The 14,869-nt window shown below is 41.1% G+C and overlaps 1 protein-coding gene across 28 annotated transcripts in view; it reads left to right on the top strand.

The window, feature by feature from the left end:
* RIMS2 (regulating synaptic membrane exocytosis 2) overlaps window positions 1-11,697 on the top strand; it is a gene marked incomplete at its 5' end in the record, with an annotated part of 588,318 nt that extends 576,621 nt beyond the window's left edge. For all 28 annotated transcript variants that reach the window (XM_080803094.1, XM_080803113.1, XM_080803090.1 and 25 more), the window contains 5 exons: window positions 4,136-4,277; window positions 8,171-8,283; window positions 8,614-8,715; window positions 10,196-10,335; window positions 10,758-11,697. In XM_080803094.1, the coding sequence (XP_080659220.1) occupies window positions 4,136-4,277; window positions 8,171-8,283; window positions 8,614-8,715; window positions 10,196-10,335; window positions 10,758-10,976 (716 nt within the window). In that variant the 3' untranslated portion in view covers window positions 10,977-11,697. The remainder of the gene's footprint in view (window positions 1-4,135; window positions 4,278-8,170; window positions 8,284-8,613; window positions 8,716-10,195; window positions 10,336-10,757) is intronic.
* Window positions 11,698-14,869: the final 3,172 nt, after the last annotated feature.

Below are 14,869 nucleotides of genomic sequence, written 5' to 3'. Positions count from 1 at the left end.
AATAAAAGGCCCATGTGGCTTTATCAGGCCCACTTGGATGATCTCCCTGTCTTTAGGTCAACCGATTAGTAACCTTAATTACATCGGTCAAATCCCTTTTGCCACGTAAGGTAACATAACCATGGGCCATCTTAGAATTCTGCCTACTACCCTTACCTTATGTAGACGCCCACATCCACTGTTCTCCAAATTCAGTTTTCAGGGTGGGTGACATGACAAAGCATTTGGAGCATTAAATATGAATCACCACGATCCATTGTATTTAGACAAAATTAGTTTTATTGTGAATGTCATGCAAAAGGGTTTATAGTACTGAAAAATACATTTACTTTTTTAAAAAAGTCTGCGTGTGCATTAGATCAGAGTACATTTAAAAGACATAAAGACCTATTATAAACACGCAGCATGTTGCTTCCAGTTCTCTGATTGCATCAGATTACAATGAGTAGCTTTATCTCCTCCATGTCTGCCATTAATCATGATCTTGGTCATACACTAATGACACAAAGTCATAGACTTTGTAGCTAAAAGGCAGCAGGGATCATTTGTTACCACCCCCTCCCCCATTCCCTGACTTTTTCATTGACACAAAGTCATAGACTTTGTAGCTAAAAGACAGCAGGGATCATTTGTTACCACCCCCTCCCCCATTCCCTGACTTTTTCATAAACGAGGAGCCAGAGACTCAGGCTCTGACTCAGAGAGAGGCCACAGAGTCCGCTGGTCAGGGGTAGAGATTGGCCTGGAATATGTTTTCTGATTCCCTACCTGGTAATAATAGTAAGGACAGTACCCTTAATTGAAGATTCTCTATGTATCAGGCACTATCCTAATCACTTTAAATATAGTGTTTTTCTTATCCTCACAAAAATCCTATGAGGTAGGCATTACTGTCTTTGCCATTTCACAGTTTTGAGAAAACTGAGTCACCGAGGGACTAAGTAGTGGGTTCAGTGTCACCCAGCCTGTTTCTGGTTAAGTGGGGATTCACAGAGAAACAGTCTGACACCAGGGCCTGAGCCATTCCCGGGGCCCTGCCCTTCCCACCCCACCGGCCACTGCTCACGGGGTCTTCCATGGGCAGTTACAGAGCTCGCCGCACGGTCTACCCACTGGCCGTATTGTGACAAGTCAGCGAATAGCGGAGAATTTGGATCAGGGAAGTGTGTGTCAACTTCAGCTGTGTCACCTTCTGTGTAAGCTGCCAGGGCCCGTGGACGCTGTGTCTGTAAACGGGGATTGTTGGAGTTCTGAAGAGAATGCAGGTAAAAGGGCGTCTCTAAACCCAAGGATGACGCGTTTGTTGTATTGTTACTCTTTGACAAATGGTAGCTGGTTCTCGTCACCCTGGAACAGCAGGTTTTCATGTTATTCTTGCTGTGGTGGAGTCAGATGTTATGTCCTGACACTTTTAGGAATCTCGTTTCCTTTGAAGATCCTATGTCTCCTGGAGATCTCCTCATTCCACAGTTTTCAGCTCCCGCAGTGGTACAGCTCACTTGGAGGTGATTGTCCGCACGGGCGTTCTTCATGGGAAGAGAACGGTACAGCCGCGTGCAGAGCCCAGGACTTAGCCCTTGGGCAGGCTCCTCACAACAGCCCGGTACCTTCCATGATTCTGGTGCACAACTGAACAGAACTGTATGACTTTTGGATGTGGCCGTTGGGAGAGCACCGTGAAATAATCATGAATGTTAAATTTTTGAGTACAAGCGTCTCTTCATCCCCTTCCTTTTTCTAAAAATGTTTTCTCTTTTTTCTGTATATGTGTATTTTCTGCTCTACTATTTGAAAGGAAGTTGCAGACATTATAATATTTCAGGTCTAAGTTCTTCAGCATGGATCTCTAATGTTAAGGGTATTTTTTATAATACCTGCCACTAGCTACGTAGGAAAATTAACAATTTTCTTATCCTAATATCCAGTCCATGTTCAGATTTTCCTTATTTGTCCTAAAATTGCTTTTAGAGTGTTTTGCTTTTAGGGTCTCTTCTTTTGTTTTTCCCCCCAAAAAAGCCAAAGTATACTCATAGAATTTAATGGTTATGTCTCTGTGATATTTTAAAATCTGGACTGATTCCCCTACCTTGTTAGTTTATTTGTTTGTTTTCATGATATTAACATTTTAAAGAGACTAAGCCAATTCTCTTGAACAAAACCCCATGTTCTGTGTTTGTTTACTGTGTGTGTGTGCATGTGTGTGTGATTTATCATTTACTCGGTCCTCTGGTTTTTAGAAAACTAGAAGTTGGTTCCAAAGACCTAATTAGAAACAGTTTGTATATTTTTGTCTGGACTGACTTGATCGGTGGTACTGTGTACTTTCTATCAGGAGGTACCTATGATTGTCCCACTATCAGTGCTACTAAGTTGGATCACTTGATTAACATGGTGATAGCTGGCTGGTCTCCCAGAGTTAAAGTCCATGTTTACCTTTAACAAATAAAACTAAATTGTGGAATGGGTTTTTTTTTTGTTTTTTTCCTTGGGAGGGGGGGCTGGTGTGAATATCCTTTCAGCTAATGCTGTTAGCATCCATTGATGTGCCTTATCTGAACCATTTATTCCATTGGAGGTTGCAAATTGGTCATTTTAAATTTTTATCATTCCTTTGACACTTATTAAATGTATTAATTATATATTAAATATAGCTAATATTTCTTGGTAAAGAAGAGCCTTTCCTCATCAATCACAGATGCTTTAGATTCTCTTACGGTTCATATCAGTACAACATGTCTACTATCAATTTTCTAAAATATCAACCTCATATTATGGAACTGAGCGGTAGATCCGTCATAACTTATATTTGATATAAACTTTAGAGCATTTGGATGGACATGGAGATTGGAAGTAGAAAATAGATGAAATTTAAAGCAGTGTTTCAGAAGAGTGAGCAAATATTATAAGTTGTTGCTGGAGGAATTTCAAGAAGTCAAGGTCAATATCAACAAATGTTGATTGATCTAAGGTGAAATTATTAGTATCAGGCGTTAAAAGAGCTTACCACAACCCCAAAAGTTAATGGTATGCATGGTCAATGTAGATACATATTTAGGCCCGACAAGAAGTAAATTAAGACAAATGGTTTGGACTGTCCCCTGTCCCTCCAGCTTTAGCGCTCTCTCTGCTCCACATTCTGACATGCACGGCCCTTTGTGTTGGGGGCTCAGGTTCTTGTCTGACACTCCCCCACCATTACTCTTCATCTGGTTACTTCCATCATCCCTCAGCAGCACATGGTTTTTCCTGCCTTCCTGCCTTTGTCTGGGCCCTTCCCTTGGCCCCACACACTTCCTTCTTGCCTCTCAGTTCCCAGTGTACCCATTTCTCAAACCCAGCTAAAATCCCACTCCCTCTGTCAAGCGCCTTCCTCCCTAACCTGTCCAAATCACTTGCGCTTCTTACACTCTGTCACATCTGTGGTCTCTGACTCAGTTTCCCGTCTGGTCTTCTCATTGGCTCCTGTAAGTACATGTCATATTCGAGTTATTGAACCTCCTTAAGAACATGACTACTCGTGATCCCACGTTAGAAAGCTCTTCTCACATGGCATTGCTGGGTTTTTGCATTCCCTTTGACAGTCTCTCTGAAAGTTACCCACAGATATAAAACTATATGAGACAGGTTATCTCCCTTGTATGGCTTTCTTTGTCTTCTAATATCGATCAACCTCCAATATCAGGTTTTTGTGTGAAAGTTAAGGCTAGAATTGAGGTTTATTCATCACCTGTTCTTTGGAAACAGTCAAGGCCTAATCATTTCATTATGATCAAAAGAAAGGAAAAAGAAAAAGACAGGCATAAATTAACATATTTAAATATTACAGTGAAAACAAAGCTTATGTTGTTTTCCTTAGTTTGAACCTTTTTGTTCCTTTTGTAACCAACTCGAACACTGCTTTAAATGGAAAAAAAAACAATGGTATTTTTTGCTTCTTGAAGATTTTTTAAGAATATTTTCATCCCACACAACAAGACATTGTGGGAAATACCTTTTCTGTGTGTCTCCTTAATAAGACCACTTTGTCTTTCTGCAGTTCTTTCCATCTGAGGACCATCACCTGTTGGCTGAGTATTTTTCGTTACCAGATGGTGATGACAAAAGCTATTATGCCTCTTGTTTTCTGTCTGTGCAGAAGCAGGAGGTAAAAAGCTACGGAGCACTGTCCAGAGGAGCACGGAAACGGGCCTGGCTGTGGAAATGAGGAACTGGATGACTCGCCAGGCAAGCCGAGAATCGACTGACGGCAGCATGAACAGCTACAGCTCAGAAGGAAAGTGAGTGAGGCCAGCTGTGGTGTGCGTCTCCTCCGCGCCTTACCAGGACCATCACCTTTCTCTCTCTCTCTCTCTCTCTCTTTCTCTGTCTCTCTCTGTGCTTTCCCAGAAGCTAACTCACACCCTCGAGAGCGCCATTTTCATTTCCACTGGCTGTTGTGCTTGGAAGAGAACTTTTGCTCGCCTACCCCCGAGAAGTGGGACCTAGCCGGCTTTTTCTATCGAGGGAAATGGGTTTGAGGATAAAGTGTTTTGCTTTAATAGCAAGACGCTAAAATGTGACTGTCACGATACATGCACGTAAAAGTTTGCCTGGTTTCAAATAATATAGAGGCACCCAGAAAAGAGTAAGCTCTCCAGCCATACCACGTGAACAATGCTAATTTCTCTAATCTTGGCTCTTAAGAGGGATTCCTAAAAATTCTAGAATACCTGACACATACTTCATTCCTGGAAGTAGCAGGCAGTTCGGATAGACGTAATGCCACAAAGGAAGGTAATGAGCCCTTCTTTTATGTAGTTAGCAGTAGCTTTTCCTTGAATTCAGCTGTAGTCCGGACATTTTCAAAGCATTTGTCGAGATAATGTAGCCCCGTTACCGACAAATTGACAATGATCAGCAACCACAGATCCATAGATGGTGCACAGAGGAGGATAATCAAGGAGAGCGGGGTTTACTGACCTCACTCTATCGTCAGCGTGGAAGCATCAGACGTTTAGACAACAAAGATGTGGCCAGATGTGAGGCAAAGAGGAACGTTTGTCTAGCGTGACTATATAAATACAGGAGAGGTATATGGTTTCCATACATTTATCAGTAAGATTGTGTGGGATACTGGTTAAAATGCTTGGGTTAAATATGTATTTGGGGATTTAGGTTGGGGGTAAAAACAGATTTGACGTTCATCAAGGAAGTCTTAGAAGGGATGGAGAAGCAATTAAAAAATGAATGTGCACTGAGCTTTCCTCATTGCAGAATGCTATGGTAGATGCTGTTAGGGATACAAAAATGTCCCAGCTGTGGCCCCTGGCACCCCAGATGTTTATATTTTTTGGGAGAAATGGGTTGAATATGCGTATTCATTCAACAAATATTTTCCACGCCTTCCAGTGTTCTAGGCACTGTGCTCAGTTGGTATATAAGTCATACAAGGGGGCCAAAATCAGTTAGTGTTTAAGACCATCGGCTTTTTAAAATCATATAGGCTTAAGTTCTCCTCTGTTTTTTGGTACTGTAGAAACTTGGGCAATTATTTAACTTTTCTCAGTTTCATTTTAATTAATTGATTTTGCTTAACAAGTATTTATTAAGTGCTTACAATATTCCAGAATGGTTCTAGGGGCTGGAGTTATATCAGTGAACAAAATAGACACAAACAAACAAAAACCCTACCCTCACCAAACTTATGGTCTAATAGATAAGATGGACAATAAATAAGAAAAGTTGTTGGGGCGCCTGGGTGGCTCAGTGGGTTAAAGCCGCTGCCTTCGGCTCAGGTCATGATCCCAGCGTCCTGGGATCGAGCCCCGCATCGGGCTCTCTGCTCAGCAGGGAGCCTGCTTCCTCCCTTCTCCTCTGCCTGCCTCTCTGCCTACTTGTGATCTGTCTGTCAAATAAATAAATAAAATCTTTAAAAAAAAAAAAAAAAAAAAAAAAAAAAAAAAAAAGAAAAGTTGTTAATACATATATATAAGGAAAATTCATAAAATATATAGTAGATTAGGTAGTGTGAGTGCTAAAGAGAAAAAGAAAGGAATAGAGATGAGAGAGGGCAGGGGTGGGGTTTCATGTGGGGACAGGGAAAAAAATGTATTTGGGTAAAGATTTGAAGAATGTGGACATTTGAGGGAAGAACATTCCAGCCCAAACCCATTCTGAGAGCTGGAGGAAGCAGTTTGCCCGCCATCAGCGGTGGGGAAGGCAGCACCGTCCACGAAGGGCGGGAGTAGAAATTAATGTGGGGGGCAAGGAGTGGACAGCTTGCATCGACTTTGTAATAACAGTGTGAGGACTTTGCTTTTCCTCTGAGAGGGACGAGAAACCAACGGAGGATTTGAGCAGAGTCCTGATGCTCCCTGACTTGAATTTTAACAGACCGTTCTGATTGCTGCGGGGGTGGAAAGTAAATTTGGCCGCAGAGGGAACATCCAGAGGACTGTTCAGTAATACCGCAGACGGGAGATAAAGGCTGGGACCACTGTGGTAGCATTATAATGCGAGGTCACATTCTGGATGCATTTTTACAGTAGAGCCTATAAGATTTATTGGTACATCTGATGTGAGTAAGGAGAGAAAGGGGGTGTATCCGTTTGCTAGGGCTGCCCTAACAAAATACTGACGATTGGGTAGCTTAAACAACAGAAATTTATTTTCTCATAGTTCTGGAGACTAGAAGTCCAAGATCAAGGTGTTACCCGGCTTGGTTTTTCCTGGGGCGTCTCTCCTTGGCTTGCGGATGGCCTCCTCTCAGTGGGTGCTCACATGGTATTTCTCCTGTGCAAGCAAACCCCTGAAGTCTCTCGTGCTTCTTAAAAGGAAACCATCAGATTACGTTAGATTAGAGTAGGGCCCCACCCTTACAAGCTCATTTAACTATCTTTAAAGGCCCTATGTCCATGTACGGGTCGTACTGGGGGTTAAGGCTTCAGCATATGCATTGGTGGGGGGACGGGGTTCAGTCCATAACAAAGAGGAAAGGCTACCCCAAGGCTGGACAGTTGAAAGAATGAAGTTGCCATTTAAGATGAGAATCCCTTGAGAGGAACAGACTTTGGCTTTTCGTTTGTTTCGAGGTTGGGAGTCAGTTTGGGACAAATTGAGTATCAGTTGCCTGTTAGACATCCAAGCAGACAGGTAGGCAAAGCAGATCTAATACTAATAGCAGGTCTGGGGTCCAAGCCGGAGATGGCAATCTAGGCCATGTCAGCATAGATGGCCTTTAAAACCATGAAACTGCATCAGATTACCAAGGAGACTGGAGCATAAGAAGTCAGAGTATTGGGCTCTCAATGCTTAATGGTAGAACCAGTAAGGGAGACTGAGGTAGAGTGGCCAAAGAGGAAAATCAGGGAACCAGAGGGTCTGGGAATCAAAGTAGATGAAGTGTTTCAATGAAGAGGGAGGGCACCATTGTGTCAGCTGATACTAATGTGTTAAATCAGACGTGCTGAGTATGAACAGTGGGCCACCCATGTGGCCCTCTGGTGACCTTGGTGGGTGGAGAAAAATCAAGCAAGCAAGAGAGCAAGGAAAAACTGAATACAGAGTTTCAAGGGAGAACAAGAAAAAAGAAACTGAAGACAGCCCATAGAGTAAACTCTTTCAACGAGCTTTGAGTAGAGAAATGGGGTGGGAGCTAGGGTAGGAAGGGGAGTTAGGAAAGGGATTTTTTTTTAAGTGGGTTTTTTTTAAGGTAGAAGATTTTTTTTTTTTTTTTTTTTTAGAGTGGAAGAATAACAGCAGGTTTTGTGTACTGATGGGAATGATCTAGAAGAGTTTCTTCATTTGTAAAACAGGATAATAGAATCTATCTCCCAGTGCAGCTAAGAGGATTAAATCTGCGAATGCCTATTCGTGGAGTAAGGGCTCGGTAGGTAGCGAGGGCTACTGATAGAAATCATAGGCCAGGCCCTCCAGACAAGGAGGAGAAAGACACGTATGCAGCGGCCTGCAGTCTGGCGTGACAGGTGCTTCTGGTGACATACATGGGCTGCTAGAGAATGAGAAAGGGTGAGCCACGGGTGGTGGAACGCAGTGCTGGGATCCAGTTAATACAACCGACATAACCGTGGTGGCAACGGCTCCTGCCCCCAAGTAGGGGCAGGAGGGAAACCCGAGCTGCCTGAAAGTAAACGGGTTGAAGGTTTAATCCTGTGTGTTATTTTGCTTTTAGTCTGATTTTCCCTGGTGTCCGCCTGGCCTCAGATAGCCAGTTCAGCGATTTCCTGGATGGCCTTGGCCCTGCCCAGCTAGTGGGGCGCCAGACTCTGGCTACACCTGCAATGGGTAAGAATTTTTTGTCATCTGATTTCGTTGTTCCTCCTTTAGATTATTGAAAATTACATTCTCTCGTTTCATGGGATCTTGAACAGTATTGTCCGCAGGAATAAGTGTTTTTATTGTACCAATAAAAGAATTTGAACCGATTTTTTTCCCCAAGTTAATTGATATGCTTGTTAAAGTAAGAGATCACTGATAGAATTTTAAATATATTTAAATTTATGAAAATATATGCAAAATGAGGAAGTGGTATAAAACCAAGGTCTTTGACACAAGCCTGCTTCTTACTGCGTTTGTACCCTAAGCCTTGTCTGTTTCTTCCTCATGCACCTTTAGGTGACATTCAGGTAGGAATGATGGACAAAAAGGGACAGTTGGAGGTGGAAATCATTCGGGCTCGTGGCCTTGTTGTAAAACCAGGTTCCAAGACACTGCCAGGTAAGAACAGAAGGGATTCTTCTATGACTTGCAATGCCTACTTTTCAGTTCAGAGCCTTTGTTTTTGATTCGATGCTGAAAACTTTGTTTTTAGATCATTAAAGATACTAATCAGTGAGTCTGTTACCTGTAGTAGTTTGTGTGGTTATCCCAAGTGAGCATGCAGTGAGGGTGGTCTGGTAAGGATAATTTAAGTTAAATAATTTAAGTTAACCTTATTAAGTTAAGTATGTATGTATGTAGTAGAAACCATTGCAAAGTAAACATGTACGTAAGGATTTCTTTTTCTTATTAGCTGGTATTTTGTGTTCTTCTTTACTTTATCTGGAGCTTCAAAATTCTCCTTGGGAATTCTTAAAGCTCTGCAGTAGAATAAAGATAGATTTTTTAAAAAAATAGAATAAAGATAGATATAGGTTTCCAAAGCAGCATAAGCTTTTGTATCTAGGACATTCTAATTAGACTAACTTTTACTTCACGTAATGTGCAAGGAAAGAGAGGCGTCATTAGCATTTTGTGTTACGATGTCACACATGTCCTACTATAATGTCATAATCTAAGGTGCCTGGAGGCATGGAAAATGACACAGGCCCACTGTACAGAGATGTATAGAACAAGAGATCCGATATGTGGAACAATTAGTGAGGATTCTGAAATTCAGTTCTCAGCCCGGCACCTCCAGTGACTGAAGAATAGTTTTAAATTTTGTAACTTCCCTGTCCTTGCGGACATTCTAAATGATAATATGTACAATCTTGCAGGGTGGTTAAGTCAATTATATTTACAAAGGTCTTGGAGCTAGTTAACCCACTTTGCCATAAAGAATACCGTAATTTGCACATGCATGAAAATGCTTTTAATGGAGAGTCAAGTACATTTCAAGCCAAACGATTCATAATTAGCTGCCTCTTCCCAGCTTATGTGATCGTATTACATCAAAGCCCCCTGCCTTGTACCCACACCATCAACAAATAAACCCTTTTGATTAGTAAATGACTGTTATTTAGAAAAAATTTATGTTTATTATTTATATTATATAATTATATTATGTAAGTATTTATTATAGGAATTTTATTATTTATGTTATAATTTATTTATGAAAAGATGTCATCTCAAGCATGTTTACTTAGGTTTAAGTACTGACAAATGAAAGACTAAGTAGGACTTCTCTCTTGAACATTGTTAGGGACTGGAAGCATTTCACCTTATTTAATGCATTGTTTAAATCTATAAAACCATTTGATGGCGAAGTAGTAATCAACTCAGAGTAGCCTCTAGGTTAAAGTTGCCTAAACTCCTTCAGTGGCTGATAGGGACTTAGTTAGCTAATGATTTTGACATCATGTGGAAAGATGGATGACTTTTGATTGCTAGTTCTTTTGACCTAAAACTAAGCCGTTACAGATGTCATCTGCAAGTTGGGCGTTTCATAACTGGCAGCTTGTCACTTAACCCTCCCCTCTGTGTGTTCTTTCCCAAGCACCATATGTGAAGGTGTATCTGTTGGATAACGGAGTCTGCATAGCCAAAAAGAAAACAAAGGTGGCGAGAAAAACACTGGAACCCCTTTACCAACAGCTATTATCTTTCGAAGAAAGTCCCCAGGGGAAGGTTTTACAGGTATTTACTGAATGGTTTCTCCCTTATATAGGAAAGTGTTTTCATGGACTCAGACCTTAGACCCACATGTCTTACTGCATTCTCTTCCATTGCTCTCAGAAATTCTTGGGAAATGTCAAAGCAGTGACCCATGTTATCAAGCCATGGACGCTGTGGTTTCCTTTCCAGTGAGCTAGAGACTTGCCAGCCCCCATCAGTCACAAACTCCAGTTTCCCCAGACTCCTTAGGATGTGAACACTCCAGTACACTTTTCCTCATGTGCCTTTGGATTCTAGTAGTTCAAGACCACTATCCCAGCAATTAAAACACAACTGTGGAATTGGATGTTTGATGATAGCATGTTGACCAAATGTATTGTATTTTGCAAGTCTCCATGTACATAACGATGCTGACCTCACTGTCCTTTTTCTTTTGCCAACAGATCATTGTCTGGGGAGATTATGGTCGCATGGATCACAAATCCTTTATGGGAGTGGCCCAGATACTTTTAGATGAACTGGAGCTGTCCAATATGGTGATTGGATGGTTCAAACTTTTCCCCCCTTCCTCCCTAGTAGATCCAACCTTGGCCCCTCTGACAAGAAGAGCTTCCCAATCCTCTCTGGAAAGTTCAACCGGACCTTCTTACTCTCGTTCATAGCAGCTGTAAAACTGTTGTCATAGCAACCAGCGTTACAAAAAAAAACAAAAAAAAACAAAAAAACAACCCACAGGTCGCAAACCCTGGTAACACTGCATGCTTAATGTTGTGTCTTCTGAGCCTGTTTCTAGGGATACAAAGCGATCCTGTGTTCTCAGAGGAAGTTGCACACATTGTGCCCTAAAGATGGTCCTCAGGTCAAAGAGCAGAGTTATGAAGAACTATCAGGCTTGGAGTTCAAGAACACTTGAGTTTGGGTCCAATCTGAAGCCATGGATTAATCTCAAAGAATCAGTCAGTTTCATGCAACAAAAGCCCTTTTCAATGGCACCTTTCTATTTTTATCGTTCCTCTTTCTTCATTTCTCTGACCCCAAAGCCCTATTATGCCACAGGAATGGAGCTATACAGTCATGAAGCCATGTTACGAGTCAAGGAGTGAAGTCCTCGGAAGCATCAGGTGAAAAGCGGGAGACCAAAGAAGTGGTCCGGGACAGATATCCGCCCTCCTCTGCACAGGGACCAGGAGCAGCCCGTCCAGCGTAAGCCGTGGCAGCATTCAGAGCTCCAGCAGGCACGCCATTCCCTAATGCCACGATGTGTTGGACTCTGAAAAACAAAATTCTGTGGCTCCACTGTACTGAATGAAATTAAAGAAACTTTTTTTGCATGGACACAGATTAGCTGAATACTTAAATTATTTTCTTGGGGCTGCAACTTGCAAAAAAAAAAAAAAAGAATAAAAATCAGCCATTTTCAACAATTTATATTATTTTTAAAAATAAATTTCACTATTGCATGGTTTTAAAAGGGGAAGAGAATGCGACAGGGTGGTACAAAGACACACCATGTTTATTCTTTAATCATAGTCTGTGTTTTGGCAGACATTACAAATGAGAATACTTTCTAGAAGATACTTAAAATTCTCTTTATGTGACAAATAAGCATACTATATTCAATTTATTTCCATGTTAAATATACGAATCTTATAAAGTTCAATATGTGCAAATTGCTCACATCTTTCTTCCTCTTCTCTGTCTCACTTTTCCTCTCCTCTCTTTTAATCTTTCATTTTCTTTCTCCCTACCAGAGTGAACATTATACTAAAAGATTACAAGTTTTTGACCTGATACTCCTTATACCCCATGTTTGATTCAGAGCTGTAGATGCTTCTGAATTTATGAATTTCTCAAGAGAAAAAAAAAAAAAAACAACCAAAAACTAAGAGCTTTCTTTATTTCAAGCATGTTGAAAAGGATTTTGCAACATGACTTGGGAGTACATTCAAGTAAGTCAGCATGTATTTGATAAAGAAGATATTTGAACTTTTGCAATTTATTGTACAGTGCATGGTACTTTTCTTTTCACCTTCAAAGTTCAGTTTACAGGAAAACCCTAAAATCATGTGCCCATTGTAATGTCTAATAAATTTGTTTTTAGCACCAGCATTATTCATACAGGGGTTAAAGTATTATTTCTAGAAGGTCTTAGGTTTTGTTTTTTAATTAATTAAAGCAATTTCTTTAGCCAGTTTCCATTTACTATGTGAATAGAAAAACACTGCTAAAAATTTGGAGCCTGAAACACAGGGCTGTTTATTAATTCATTTTTCTGTAGTAAAATACAATTTTTCACAAATTATATTTCTAAAGAAATATAGTAAACATAAATATGCAACAAATAATTTTAAAGCTCCAATTTTTAGGTGACTCAAAGAAAGTCAGTCTGCCTATTAATAGTTCTTTGATGCCATCACCAAAAGTCTACACCCCGAATCCCCCAAGGTCAAACCCCTGCCTTTGGTTTTACAGACAGTCATTACCATTGGGTGGTGCTGCAAGGTCAAGTTTCTCTTAAGTTCCCCTCTTGAGAGGAAAAGTCACTGGTTAATATAATAAAGCCACCCATAGTTTCTGTTTCTTTACATACACTTTGATAACACATTCTTACAGGTTGATTTTAATTTCTTGCAGAAACTTTTGAAATCCACATACATACCACTTAAGGCCATGCACAAAAATTGTTTTCTTTCTTTCTTTTTTTTTTTTTTCCTTTTTAAATTCCATGCTGACCATTAAAAACCATCATGCTTGATATGGTGCAAAAGTTAAAATGAGTATCACTAAAAATGCCTTCTCTTTATGTGGTGCAATATGAAATACACCGAGACTGTGTCTTGACCTTGTGTGATCGATGGCCCCAGGTAAAGTTGTCAAAAGAACGAGTAAAACTCTATGGAAATAATTTAGACACTTGTGTACCAGCAGCAATTAATTTAATAGACCTGTAGTGTCTATACTCTCCCTTAGAATAAACGTTTACCATTTTCCTGATACAAAGATGCAGTCACATAACTTTTTGTGCATATTCCTATAAAAATTATTTCTAATTTTAATAAGAAGGACATGACTGTATGGAATATTTGTACATACTTGTCATTATGCAGTATTTATTTAAAAAGTGGGTGTTTTTTTTTTTTTAATTTTCACATGTCTGCACCTCGACTTGTGGTTTAGTCGTGTAAATAGCACTACTCCAGTGACCATTGCTGCCCTGTACATAGTATGTTTTAAAAGTAAAGGGAATTCCAGTTGGGGAAAAAAAAGGGGCAGATTAGTCCTGTAACGAACACCAACTAATGTAAATCACATTCATTCTGGTGATGGTATTTAACACTTTAAATAAAACATTTTCTTTACAGACGTTGTATGCACGGCTTTCTCTGACTTCTCTTCTCCCCATCCCAAGCCTGCCGCTGCTTTCCCTGAACACACGTGTTGTTTCAATACAACAAAATCATCTTTTCTTACTTCTCCATGACAGAAGCAGCCGCTGGTCTTAGCGAACAGCCCTCGGTAGAGCGTGTTTTCAGAGTGCCAAAGGATCTCGAACTACACCATCAGAAGTTGCTGCTTTTCAAAAAGGTGGTTATTCTGTGTGGGGTAGAGACAGATTGGTGTTCTGGATTGAGGTGCTTTCTGTTAAGTGACTCAGCAGCTCACAGAGTCTCAGAGCGAACTGAGTGAGATTTCTGAGTCAGTGTCCCTCTCCACGGAGAGCAGAGTCCTAGAGAACGCCACGCAGACGCTGCCATTTCCTGGGCGAAGGTGACAGGAGTGACAGTGGGTTTTTTGCCACTGTGTCAGTTCAGCTTTGTGGGGGTAGGGGGCGCTTTCTCCGCTGCGGAGACACCTGTGCTAACATGACGGGAACAACCTGTCCAGAGACCAGCTTCTCTCCAAGGTTTCTCCATCTCCTTAAGGCAGTTCCTCAAACCAGAAGGGAAAAAACCCCAGCAGAGTTCTGATGGAAGTCCTCCCTGGCTGTAAATTTAAAAGGGAGCTTAATTATTACAAATCCAAACCTAGTTCTCTCTCTGTTCTTAGAAATCACCATTTCTTCCATTTCCAAGGAGTCCATTTCAGCTCAGTCCTCCATGCCTCTCCCAGATTGCTTTTCGTTATCCCGTTCCATTATTCTATTCTAATTCCTGTTAAAACCATCCCCTTGCCTTTCTTCTATGCCCTCTCCTGAAAAGCCCTTCTACCTCCTCAAGAACGATCCACGCTGGTCCCTCCCTGCAACCCCTAGCTCAGGACGGAGCTCCTCTGGAGCTCTTCCTGACTGAACCCCAGCACCAAGACTGCTGTCGATGCCAACACCTTCACTTTCCCGGGAACTCCCAGTCGAGGCACCACAAGCCGCAGTAAAGGACGTGGGGGTCACTCTTGCAGGGGCTGACAGAGGAATGGTCAAAACGTTACCAAAGCTGTCTGCCCGTACTGACTGACTCCCAAGAGTGTAAGTGACTGACTTCTAAATCACAAACCAGTTTGGGTTTTTTCCTTTTAAATTAGACTCTAAGGACTGGTTCCTGACTCTGCCACTTAACTT

Source organism: Martes martes (assembly GCF_963455335.1).
Source record: "Martes martes genome assembly, chromosome: 4".
NCBI classification, from domain to species: domain Eukaryota; kingdom Metazoa; phylum Chordata; class Mammalia; order Carnivora; family Mustelidae; genus Martes; species Martes martes.
Note: the sequence above shows the minus strand (reverse complement) of the source record. Positions and strands in the feature narration are given on the sequence as shown.